This window comes from Chironomus tepperi, unplaced genomic scaffold (genome assembly GCF_022539635.2).
Source record: "Chironomus tepperi strain 1889 unplaced genomic scaffold, CSIRO-AGI_Ctep_v1 contig_445, whole genome shotgun sequence".
Lineage (NCBI taxonomy): Eukaryota > Metazoa > Arthropoda > Insecta > Diptera > Chironomidae > Chironomus > Chironomus tepperi.
In genome coordinates this window covers 4,216,873-4,230,644 of record NW_027226567.1, presented here as the reverse complement: position 1 = coordinate 4,230,644, position 13,772 = coordinate 4,216,873, and the positions used below count along the sequence as shown (strand labels likewise).

The 13,772-nt window shown below is 32.4% G+C and overlaps 2 protein-coding genes and 1 non-coding gene across 9 annotated transcripts in view; 2 read left to right on the top strand and 1 right to left on the bottom strand.

Annotated features, from left to right (window-relative positions):
- Positions 1–13,772, bottom strand: part of LOC139098383 (protein sickie-like) — a 215,028-nt gene that overhangs the window by 172,321 nt on the left and 28,935 nt on the right. The window lies entirely within an intron of this gene.
- TRNAL-CAA (transfer RNA leucine (anticodon CAA)) lies at positions 3,297–3,430 on the top strand. The gene is made up of 2 exons: positions 3,297–3,334; positions 3,385–3,430. It is a non-coding gene; the product is annotated as a tRNA-Leu (tRNA).
- LOC139098197 (inositol oxygenase-like) lies at positions 10,277–12,804 on the top strand. Its single transcript, XM_070650323.1, has 5 exons — positions 10,277–10,431; positions 11,208–11,344; positions 11,444–11,668; positions 11,731–12,082; positions 12,264–12,804. Exons 1-5 carry the CDS (start codon positions 10,406–10,408, stop codon positions 12,370–12,372), a joined length of 849 nt encoding a protein of 282 aa, XP_070506424.1. The 5' UTR covers positions 10,277–10,405; the 3' UTR covers positions 12,373–12,804.

The window sequence follows — 13,772 nt, the reverse complement described above, 5'->3', positions numbered from 1 at the left end:
GCCACATCAAATAAAAAAATGAAATTATCCTCTTTCAATAGATAAATTGAAGTAAGAAAAATCAAAGAAGAAAGAGAAACTCGTTCTATTAAATGCCTGTGCCTCTCGTTCCCATTATTTACGTTTATTTTGCAATCTTTACATTTCTTTGAGAATTCACATCCAGGATGAAGATAAAGATTATTATGGATGAGGTAATATTTTTCCATTATCTCGAGCGAGATTTCTTCCTTTTTTTTTTTACATCCACCTGCACCATAATCATCATCAACATCGTCTCTCTATTCCACTTTGATCTCATTCATTCGATAAATGTAACAAAGTTTTTCTTTTTTTATTTAAAGATTCCTTTTTTTGTGTACCTTTATATCTCGCGATAGTAAAATGGAATGGAGGGGCGTGAGGCTTGAACTCAAGGGTCAGATAATTAATTTCTTTTTTTTTTCGGTACGAAAACCTTTTTTGTTTTGAGAATTTTCATGAAAATGATTGGAAATTGAAAAAAAGTTGAAGAATTTTTAATTAAAAAATTAAGAACTTTTACTGATTGGACATAGATTGGATGTACTAATTGGGATGTAAGGCAGTGGATATTATGAACTATTTTAACTTTTTGAAGGTTAAATCAAGATCATCCACGTGAAAAATGGCTTGAAGAAGGCTCAAAAATGGTACAACTACAGCATTATGTCGATTTTATGCTAGTTCCATGCCAAATGCAACTTTACGCCGACCAAACTTGTGGATTTCATGTGAAATCTTCCCAATTAAGCACAAAAATCCACAAAAATTTGAAAAAAATTCAAGAATCCTTAAAAAGTTAATCCAACAAGTTCCAATCCTGAATTTTAAGACTTACCCACCTCTAGTTCCCCCACATACCAACCCCCAGTCTCCCCTCATACCCACATCCATCCCTCACATTTTCCCCCATTCAATATCAAATAATCGCATTCGAATAAAAGAAAGAAGCAAGACGAGAAATGTAATTCATGAAGGATTTTTTTGTGCATTGAATAATCCATAAAAGAAATTGTAGATCTAGCTACTATTCCTCATCGTCTTCCTATTTTCTCATCTCATTTTTACGACTCTTTGCCTGAAGTGAAAACTGAACTTAATACGTTTTCAATATTTTCGCTACTTCACATTTCAAATGCACACAAACATACGTAAGATTCAGGAGTGAAAGAGAAACTACAAAAGCTTTTTTTTATTGCTGTTGGGTATGAGATGAGATGGATTTTTATTTCTGTTAGTGAAGTAGAGATTTGATTAAGTGGATGGAATGGTGGTTCTTGGGGCGCATTTTGTGCAATTTGGTAATTTTCTTCGTTTTGGCTATTTTGAAGTGTTTTTGAGGACTTCTATAAAGAAAATCATTTAGGCTGTTGTTGAATTAAATCCTGGCTATTTTAGAATTTTTTAGCAATTTTCATAAGCATGCCAGAGGACGTAATTAGTCGAACGATGTGATTTAGTCAGGCCGGCGTGAATCTGACATGGTACCGGATTTTGGATCGATTAACCGATCCTAACAGACAAATATCAAGCTTTTATTGTACAGTATTAGCACTACGGTACCTAAAATTGGTCTCTTGGCCTGTTAGAGCGACTTGTGCTAATCAATACGGGTCATATGATCGACTAATCGCATTCTGTGCCTCTAAAACATCCACTTATCATCCTAATCCCATCATATCATCTCCAAGACATTCTGCATCCCACCAAAACTCCTCACGTCTTAAAAATCAATCTCCAAACAAACATGAACAAGATTTTTACATCAAAATCATCCTGTTCTCATACAAGAAACACTTCCAAACAAACGTATCGATTTGATTGAAATTTCACCAGTAAATAAAACTCCTCCGCATCCTTAAATTCCTTCCTTTTTTTCTATGTCGAATAACATTTGCCATTAACATTATTGAACTTTTTTTTACTCCATGTTACAGTAATTCAATCGACTCGGCATTTGATAGTTTTCCCCATGATACTTCCATAAAAAACTACAAACTTTCTCTACTTCCGGACACAAAAAAAAATTCTCATCTGAAATGTTATTGAAAAGTCGACTAACTAAACTTTTTTTTATTTTCCATTCCAACCAATGTCTCATGACTAAAATTCAAGCATGCCAAAGCACAGAGAATTTAAAAACTTTTTTTCATGGAAATTGATTTGCCTGTTGCTGCTTTTTCCTCTCCTTTCTTTTTTTGCATGCAATGAACTTCCATCCATTAAGTCATTCTGACCATTATCACTGATTACATTCAATTAAATTAAAAAGGCAAACATGCAGTGTCATCACTCAAGTAAGAAGATGAAATAGAAGAAGTGAAGTATCATTATGTGATGGCAATTCACATGATTCAGATTGTCAGAGATTTTTTTCGGAAACGGGATTCTGATGATGATTGAATGTGGATGGATTGTCGGTTTGTCTGGAGGTGTTGTGAATTTTGGGAAGGATTTTGAGATGGATTAAGGTAATGTTCTTGAGTGATTTGATTTTTATTTGACTGGCTGTATGTCTGGTTCTAGACGAGAAGAGATTTTTGTTCCTAGAAGGGGGCATGCAACTGGTTAAGTATGAAACTGTCCACTCGAGATAAACACTTAACAAATAAAGCTTTGACAAATGATTTGGAAGACACATGGAGTAGAAATGGCTAAAAATGTGACCCAGCTTGTCATCAATATGACATAGAGCTTAAAATGCGCTCTAGAATATCAAAGCATGTCTATTTTCACAAAATTTCTAATATTACTTCCACGCTCAAGAACTGGTTGAACTCTTGTGTTCAGTACACAAAAAAATTAACCTCAAATTATTCAAAAATGATGCATTCAATGGTAAATAACGGCATAATGGAGGATTTTAGGGACCATTTACTTATTGGGTAACGTTCTTAGGAGGATTGAGATCTTGTTGATTGAAAATTAAAACATTATGTCAATTTTTTGCATTACGTTATGAGTGAACGGCACCTTATGGCACAAACTCCTGTTATAAATCATACTGTGACATCATTCATGAAGAACCCTTCGTCTTTACATCACATCTACAGTTATCATTACTAAGCAACATAAAATTGTCGTTCAATATCTAAAAATAACTTCATTCATCTTCAAAAAAATTTTCTTTTGTTTCTTCTTCTTATTCCCTGATTTATTCTCACGCAGAAAATAATCACAAATTTTCGTTCCATACGCAAAATTTTCTTTATCTATTTATAATTATTTCACATCTCGAGTTTATATTGTTCATTTTGCCAACATCAAATATCAATGTCAGTGTGGCCGAGCGGTCTAAGGCGCTAGACTCAAGTGCAAACTTCCGATTAGTAACGAGAGTTATATGAAAATCGGTTCTGAGAATTCTAGTCTTCTTCTGAAGGCGTGGGTTCGAATCCCACCGCTGACAAGAACTTTTTTGGTGAAATTTCAACTTTTTTGGGTTTGAATTTATTTTGAATTGTTTGGAGTTAATTATTTTAATTTTTGATGGAAATCTAGCCTAAAAATTCAACTTTTTGATGAAATTTGAATTTTGCAGAATTTTGTCCAAAGTTTTTGTAATAGAAAATCTCAAAAAAGGATGCTGAGAGTCCAGGACATATGGTTAAAAAAGGACGAAAAAAGGATTTTCATGCCGGGATTCGAACTAATCACCAATGGATCGGTGCTTAATAGTTTACTACCGTGAACCAAAGCAACTAAGCCATCGAGCCACTTCAACCCACAAAAATCAACCTGGAAGTTTCAAATTCCACACCAATCATGTTTTCCCATCCATCTAAATAATGCATCACATCAGCAACCATAAAAATAAGATAAATGTAAAGAAGAGAAAAAGGCAGAAGGGATGAATAATAGAAAAAAAATCTGATGTGAGCGTATGCAGGTGCAAATATTTGTCTTACATCATATTTAGTTACAATACAGCATTGTATATGAGATGGATGTAGAAGTAAATCACCTCACCTGAGGGATATAATTTTTGAAAAAGCTAAAGGCATTGAGTAGAACTGCGGCTTTACAGCTGTTGTTTGTTATTCTTTTTCTCGAGATTTTTTGCTATTATTATTAAAACCAACATTAAGTGCTTTACATTTTAAATATAAAAGCTGAGGATGAGAAGTAGGAAATTATGAATAGAGAATATGAATACATTATCTTCATCCACATTCATGTGTATCCCCACGCTTAACAGACAATCTTTTTCATGAATAATGAAAGAAAATTTCTTCTCTTCATTTTTAATGCAAAAAAAGGAACTCCAAGAACTTTATTACTTCAATTAACATTTTACGAAATGAGATTGCATCGGAGAGTGCAACTGACAGCAAAAACTACTTAACGTTTTCTGTCGCGTCTTCATAATTATGTTGAAAATATTTTCATAATCAGAAGTTATTTCAATATGCAGTTAAAGAATAAGGAATGATGGGGTTGATGATGCTTTGAAGTCTTAGTTTTTATGACATGATTAGAAAATTTTAAAATAAATTTTTTGTGCATATCCTAGGGGTGCATTAATGTTTTAAAAAGATCAGTGCTATTTAGAGCACTTAAAGAGATTCAACTTTGTCTTGATCTATGTCTATTAAGCAGTTTAAGTGTCTTTCAAGTTTTCAAAAAGCCCAAATTTTGTAAATGGCAGTGCTCGAAGCAAGAGTTTAAACCCGAAAGGAAAACGAATGGAAAATATGGCTTTAGGCCAGCATGAAGCTATATCTCACTGAATTCGTCCGTTCGCTAGAGTCATTCTGGCGTGAGATCACATTATTCTCCTGTTCTTCACCTGAATGTCTTTCAGGACAATGCTGTACCAAATTTTGACCTAACCCTTTATCAATTACTAGGCTGAGGCATACAACAATGTCTCATACCCTTACTTAGAGCAGGGGCATGCCTAAGAATGAAAAATTTGGTGATTAAGCTCCTCTTTTAAGAAAAAAATCCACGAATTCGACTAAATTTTTGGGATTCATACCGAAAATCCCGCAATAGCACTCACCACTCCCGATTCATCCTTAAATAGTTCCTAGCTACACTTTTTCTGTAGAGACAAATCAAGTGATAATCATCACATTATTGATTTTTATGGGCTTAGTCGTTCGAAAATTCAGTGTCAGAAATGTGATGTAATTGGCTTTTTTCTCTTTTCCTGGATATTTAGGGTAATATTTAAATAGTCTATCTTGTATAGTTCTAAAAAACGAACATTTTGATATATAATATGTTAAATAAAACACTATAATTAAGCCGAAATTTGAAAAACAAACTCGATTTCTGACACTGAAAATTTGTTACATAATCTGAGTTTTTGGACAAAAATGCTTGAAATTTTATGAATAATGAGTTCTAAGGTACAAAAATTAGTCGTACTTGTTCATTTTTCAATGCTCTACAATGCAAAATATCAAAAGTTAGTCAAAAACTGGTTTAAAGTAGTTAAATTAATGATTTTTTGTAAAAACGTTAAGAAAATTTTGAATTTTTTCATACAAATTTTTCTGTGTTTACAACAACAAAAATATTCACAAAAATTCGAAAAAAATTAAAATTAATAGCTTAATTTGTTAATTAATGAACTGGAATAGAACTAGAGGCTGTATTTATATTGCCTTTTTGTGTTTTGGTACTCAGATTATTTAACAGAAGTCGTTTTTTAAAGTTTTGAGAGATATTAGTAAATGGAACTTTTTTTTCGTCTAAGCCCTTATTCAAACATCACCAAATCTCTTCATTATCGATTCCAACTCCGTAAAGCATGCAAATTATCATTAATTATCTCATTATCCTACCTCTCTCACAAAATCCACTTAATCTCGTATTCATCTATTCGAACTTTATACTCATCTTAAGATCTGTAAAATCATCGCAATTCCTTTTCATCGCAGAAAAAGAATATTCCCAATCATCATTATCAATAAACTTTTATTACCCCTTTTCAGATTCCTATTCCTATCTCAATTTCATCCATATTTTCCCCGTCCCATTCATCTACGATCCTATTATGAAAAATAAACTTTTTTTTATGCTTATCACTCAACACTCGAAGAAGTATCGGAATAATGAGAGCTTCTCAACAGATACACGACAGTTGAGGATGAAACAAAAAGCATTGCACAGATCAAAATCATAAAAGCTGTTTATTCCATTTTTAACGTTATTCTATTCGAGTCTTTATTGTCATCATAGTCATCATAAAAAAAATATATACAGAATCAAATTAGACATTCCTTCATCGTTGAGTCTACTCCGCAGTATGAAGAATAAGAGAAAAATAAAGCTAATAATGAATGAACATGAAAAGTTGTCCGTTGAATAAATTTACATCTACAAACGAACAACAACAACCATAATGGCAATAAGTCGAGAGTCGTGAAAGCATATTGTAATGGAGTCGAGTCGAGAGGGAAAAATATGAATTTAAATTTCAACATTTATAGGAACGAATGAGTGAGGCTTGGAAGAGAGTGAGAGATGTCTTCTTTTTTATGGTACTTGAGGCAACACAATGACAATGAATGGATGATGGAAGATAGATAAGAAATAAAATGAGTCATTCGGCCTATGGGTAGATTACGATTGTTGTTTCCAATTGTGTCAAGCTTGGGATTTTAGTTTTAGCGCGGTTTTCTTGTGGGAATTTGGGGAGGATTTCTGAAATTTTCTTTAACTTAGCATGTGGTGTCCCCTTACAGGCAAAAGGCATGATTTCATGGTCCAGACAGACCACTCCGGTACCTAAAAGTGGCCTGAGCGCTTTTTTAAGCCTTAAATCATGATTTTCGACTTAGATAAACGTGATTTCAGAAAAATTGCCTTTGGCAGGCTTCAAAACATGGATTTTGACTTATGAAAGGCTTCACTGATGCCATTTAACTTAAATAAGCTTTGTCTTACAGCAATTGACATCTAATCTCATGGACTTTGACCTAATAAGCCTTATCTTAGCCTAATCTTACAGCATTACTCACAAATAAGCTTTATCTCACACAATTAGGTTTAATTAAGTCTCATTTTGCAACGTTTGAATGAAACAAACAAAATTTTATGATTGCCGGTTCAAATGAACTTTATCTCATAGAGTTCGACTTAAGCAAGCTACTTTTTGCAGCCGTCGAGTCAAAATACCTAGTCATGCCTCATTTAACTCAAATTGCCTCATCATAGATCCAGAAAACTACAAATTTGACATCCAATCATTCCTACTCAAATCCAGCTTTTGCCGTCAATTTATTTACATTATTACATTTTATGAGATTAAAATCATTTTAAGGAAGAAAAACCCCGAAAGTTTTTCATTTGGTAACTTTTTAAAAGCAGTCAAACGATGTCAAATTATAGCTCAACAAAAGTTTTCCATCTTTAATTCCTCAATGAAAGACATCTCTATAGATGTCAAGAAATCGCATTGTCGGGATTAAGTCTTCATTCTGAATGGAAACTGCAATTAAGAATTTTGTTTCATTTTGATGAGGAAAATTTTCTATTTAAAGGAAAATTTTATGTTGAAGAAAATTCTGGCTATGAAAATTTTATGTTAAAAAGTTTAAAATTGAGCTTTTATCCGTTCAATTAGGAGGAACAGAATTTTTTTTTGTTATGTGCTCTTCTGGAATTTTAGATGAATAAGGATTAAGGGAGTCAAGGAAACATGATGTTGTTAAAAAGTTTTGAAAGGATTTAAAATGGAATTTTAAATTGAAACATTTATGAGATCAAATGGAATTGAAGAGAATTATGATGATGATTTGTTGGATTAAAATGAGTAAGCTGATATCATTTTGGAGCAGTTATGGACTTTTTTGGAATTTATGAATTTTGGATTTAATATTTTATAGGATTAAATAATTGATAATCATATTATGGAAGACATTTACTAGGTAAAGTCATTGTCTGAATGACTTTTCAGAGTTCTAGGTCCTTAACTGAACATCTAATGTAGGTTATTTCATCAAATAAGGTGCAATGTTGAGTATTTCAAATCGGAAAGCTGATCAAAAATCCGGTCTAATCTGGCATGACTCTGAATTGGTGTCGAACTCTGCTTAAATCGTCTAAATCGGATGCCAATGTCGCGGCAGCTTTGTGTCAGATTTTGGATCGATAAACCGACTTTTGCTAAAAGTAAGTATGTATAACTCCTGAGAAAATAGGTCATGTCCCCAAATTTGGGTGTTTTTCAGGATTTTAGTGCCAACTTCCTTACTGTCATCAGTGCTTCAAGTTATGTAACTAAAATGCTCATATTTAGTACATTTAAATCATATTCTGACCTCTACTCGTCAACAATGTCAATTAAAGCAATCAATAGAACATAAATTCCAGAAACACACAGCCACATTCCAGCCAATTTCCCTCCTAACCGCCAACATATCATCATTATCATATTTTTTAATTAAAAAAACTGCATAATCTCGTATGAAACTTTTTCTATAAACTTAATTAAAAAAATTCAAAAAAAAAAATAATTTACTGCATCAAAAAGCTTCATTTAATTGTAAATCATGTATGGGGAATGGCTTCATTTCCAAAACAGAGGTTTTATTTTAATTTAATAGAAAATTAATTTTTGCACAAAATAATATCAACGAAATTTTTAGGCAAAATGATATTATGTGGCTTTACTGAAGCGTCGATTCCAATTAGTAGAATTTTTAAAAATATTTATTCATAAAATGTTATTTGTTGAATGTTTTAAGAATCCACTTAGTCGAGTGTGGCTTCATTATTTTAATGTTGAACTAAAATAATCCTCCGACTTCACCGACAATAATAATAAAATTTTTGAAAACTATTAAAAATTCTAAAATAGAATATTTAAAATCTACTGTATGATAATCACACAAAAATTTAAATTTTCAAGTTTTTTTGTAGCTGAATTGTTCATTGGGTATATATTGTGGTCAGGGATGTAGCCAGCAATTCTTTGTGGATCTTTTGATTTTTTTTAAAATTTTGAAGGTTTTTGAGTTTTTTTTCTAAAAAATTGAAGCTCCTCAATTTTGTCCAATAAATAAGGTTTTTGATTCCTTAACCCCCTCCCGCCCCTTAGCACTCCCCTGTTGCCCAATAAAAAACTGTCATTTTCATTAAATTTCATTCTCATAATGATGATACTTTATCACTTTTTTCATATCCCCAAAAATATAAATTTTTCATTCAAAAATAACAACACACAAAAAAATGTCTATGAAAATGAGGATGAATGCCATGGGGAACAATGGATAGACGTCTGTTAAATTCAATATATGAGAGATAGTTTTTTCATATTATATGTTAAAGTTTATGTTTATTGTTATGATGCTTTGAGATGGTAAGAGATTTGAATGAATTTTTCTTGATATTTGTTTTTAGTTTATTTTAGGATGTGTTAAAGTTTTGGAAGTTTTGTGGATTCTTAATGGGGTTTTTGTGGGATAAAAGGGATGTTGTAGTTTAAAATGATTAGAAAATTTGACTTTTTTGGAAGAAATTTCTAATTATTGGACATTGATGCTCACAAACTATTGATTTTTGATGAGAATTTATGAAAAAGAATTAAAATTGTAACAAGCCCGGATGTATAGGGTCATTGGAGTCAATTCCTTTCGGTTAAAAAGTTTGTTTAACTAGGTTATACCAGACATGTCCTTGACCAGATGGCAAACAGCTCCGAAATGCGGAAATGTCGCCGACTTACGTTATACGTGACACAAACCAGCGTTAACTCTGCTCTGACAACTGTATATGCACTCGTAATGTCTCAATTTCGAGTAATTTTCACAAAATTTTGATCAAGTTCCCGTCCTCAACATCTGTAATAAATCTATTTATCTACAACCCCTCCATGTTGTTCAGTAACTTCAAAAATTAAAATTTCTGTAGAAACTTGTCAAACCTTCATCATAAACAACCTTCAAAAAATTCCACAGATAAGAAAATAACAAAGCGGCATAACTTAATCACGAGACTAACAAATTAATAAACTAATTACAGTTTAATCACTATCACTTGACCTTCTTGTACATAAATACAATTTAAATCACTTATCATGACAAATTTCTTCCAACTCATCCTTTATTTATTATCTGTCATTTATTTAAAAGCGTGAATTGACTGACAGCTTTAATCTTATTTACTGTCTATTTTTATAATGTTCTCAAAAAGCTCATATTATTTTGTTGCTACAATCATCCTAAGTACTTTAAGTGCTTATGTGTAAAAAATCACATAGGAACTTTTTTTTTTCATATAAAAAAGAATATTAATCATTAAAGGAGCATGCTGCGGACGAGAAATTTGTTCAGTCTCTCTGTTGAAGTTAAAGTGAAGTGATCGTGGAAAGGAAATAAATTAAATTTGAAGTGAAATATTACAGGAAATTGTGAAACACGTGTTGAGAATGGATTTATCAGATTTTGAAGTCAAGTAAGTCGGTGATCCTAAAAGAAGAGCTTAAAATTAGGAAATAAGTGTGGTGTTGAATTGAAGTGCAGTCTGGAATGTTGAGTCATATAGAAATATGCACATGCCGTGTCAGCGGGGTGTAAGGTCTCTGTGCTCGAGTGGTTAAGCTTTAGACCGGAAATCTGTAATCATTTCATTAATTTCTTTAATATGGACGTGAGTTCGATTGATGATTAGTTCCTATTGATCCACATTCACATCCATTGATCCTTTTGAATATTATGGCGTAAATTACCCGAATGAACAACTTGAATTAATGTCTAGTTAATAACTAATCCTAAGGTCGACTAATGACATGTTCTTCGGAACGTCCAGCGTAATTTGTCATTGGTCGACCTTAGGTCTAGCTTTTAACAGAGCATTATGCCAATTTTTCCACTCGGATTAAGAATGTCCCTTTGAAAGATGTCCTTAATGTCCCTAAATTGTTCAAATTTCCAAAAAACTTCTCACAATCCCCAAATCAACAAGTCATGTCTACACAAGATTACAAATTTCAAATCCATCAACTGCGTGCGACATAATTAGTATTTTGGCACATTAGACAAAATAAAAATGTCGCTTAATAATTCCATATCAAATCATCAAAGAAATTTGTTCTAAAACTGTCAAGATAATGAACATGACAGCATGAAAAAGAAGAAGAAGTCAACAATCTTGACCCAGACGCGCAACAATTTTGTATATACAAAAAAAGGAAAAGAATTTTTGATAAAAAATATTTTTTCATTTTTTAGAGGTCAACTTGACTTTGTACAGAAAGATGTTTCCGAGTTTCGAGATTATACAATTGATGATACGGATCCAGTCAAAGAAAGAGTTAGGCGAACTTATAGATTGATGCATCAGAATCAAACTGTTGATTATGTTAAAAGTGAGTCGGTTCTAACCTTGAAATTATCAATAATTGATGTCATCAATTCTAATTTCAAGTTCAATATTCCTTAACATTCTCTTACCTTTAACCCTCTAGAATGCCGAGACACATGGCTTAAATTCAATCATGCAAAAATGACTGTCCGTGAGGCTTTAGAGAAGCTCAATGACTTGATAGACGAAAGTGATCCGGATGCTAACTTTCCCAATATGATACATGCCTTTCAGACAGCCGAACGAGCCCGTAAGGAATATCCTGAACACGATTGGCTTCATTTGACCGCATTGATTCATGACATGGGAAAGATTATGGCTTTTTATGGTAAGTAATATGAGAATTTTTTTTCGTGTAGGATTTACTGATTGTTCGCTTTATTTATCTAGATGTGCCCCAATGGGCTGTTGTCGGAGATACATTTGTCGTTGGATGTGAATGGACCGAAAATATCGTCTATCGGAATGAAAGCTTTGAGGGAAATCCCGACGGAAGTAATCCAAAGTATAATACAAAATATGGAATGTATGAACCAAATACAGGCTTGGATAATCTTCTATTAAGCTGGGGACATGACGAGTACTTGTTTAATGTCCTTAAGCATAACAAAAGTAAACTTCCTAAACAAGCATTGAACATAATTCGCTTCCATTCGTTCTATCCATGGCATACATTTGGTGACTATGAACATTTAATGAAACCGGAGGATGAAGAAACGAAAAAATGGGTTCTGATATTTAAGTGAGTGGCTACTTCCTTTTTTTTCGTATCGATTTGTCATTAAATTGATGATTCTTTTTTATATTAAGTAATTAATTCAGCAATTTGTTACAAATTAATTAACTTAATGTCCAACTCATTTCATTAATTTCAAATTCAATTAATTGCTGTGCTTAATGACAATTTTCTCATTTATTTTTAGTCGTTATGATTTGTACACAAAATCAACAGTCATACCAGACGTCGATGCTCTGTGGCCATACTATGAGGGATTGATTGAAAAATATGCTCCTGGCGCACTTGAATGGTAGACGTGTTTGGGTATTGATAAATGAGCTGGGTGTGTTGTGAGGTGGGAATTGGGGGTTTTGGGGAGGGTATTGGGGGTAGTTTTGGAGAAATTTGAGGAGCGACAGCTAAGTAGTCGTTCAATTATTAGATGATTGCTATTCCATACCAAATGAACAGCCTCTTATCAGTTTTCGTAAAATCTTAATGACAATGTCCAAAAAATCTCCAAAATCTCCCAATTCTCTCCACAAAAATTCCATATCCATCCACAAAAATCTCTTCATTCCCCAACATAATCAAGAAATAAAAAAACTTTTTTTTTTTTCTTTTCCGGTTCTATAAAATTTTAATCAAACATTTATCTTTATAATGTAAGTTTATGCATACTTTGTGCTCAATAAAGAAACTTTTTTATGGGTAGTGCTTAATGTGGAGCATTGATGGTACTTTTATAGGCATAAATTTTATTGATTCGTAATTGCAAGTAGATTATGCTTTGAAGTGTTTTTGGTATTTATTTTGGATTTAATGGATTATTGTGAATGGAATTTGTAGTTTTGGTTGTTTAAGACATGATTTATAATTGGGTTAGTTTCAAATTTGGATAAATGGATGAATTTAATGAAGATTTGAAGATTATCTAGTAAAAAATTATGTTTTTTGTCTAGTATTTATTCAAATGTGCAAGAATTCAGTCATGGGTTAAGTCGGAGAGTTCCATTCTTCCTTTAAATTCACAGGAATAAATTTGTAACAGCCTGGAGCGGCGTAATCAATTTCTAGAATACTGATAAGCTGTCGTTTTGACGGTAAATAGTTAAAATGACACAAAAGCAGCACCATGGTGGCTCCTTTTGGTTCAATTTGCAGTTTGACAACGATGGATTAGCAGGACTTCAAAAAACCAATTCAGACTAATTTTTGCAGACAATCCAATATTATTCATTAAATTTCCTAAAGACACAGATTCAATTATCAGACATCCAAGCATCCTCTCAAAATCTCCAACATTTGCTCAATCAACATCCTTTCCACATCTCTCCAAACCATCCATAAATCCATCAAACTACAATAATTCTTAAGGGAACAATTCAGACGTATCCAAAATCCAACAACAAAGTCTCTCATTTCATCACATGCTCAAAACATTTTCATTCCTCAAAAATGTTGAAATAACATTAATCCTTCCCATTTCATTCCGCAAATACCGAGCTAATCTTAAATGAAACAAAAAAGCAATCTGTTATAATGCAGCACTTGTCCTCTTAACGCATCAATGCATTGAAATCTTGTGTAATTTATTGTAATGAGATTCCGACAATAAAAAAATATTTTTTTTGAAGGGAATAAATTTAAATGAAAAATATTAAAAATTTCGATACGTGAAAAAGGAATTGAAAAATATTTTTATTGAGGGTGT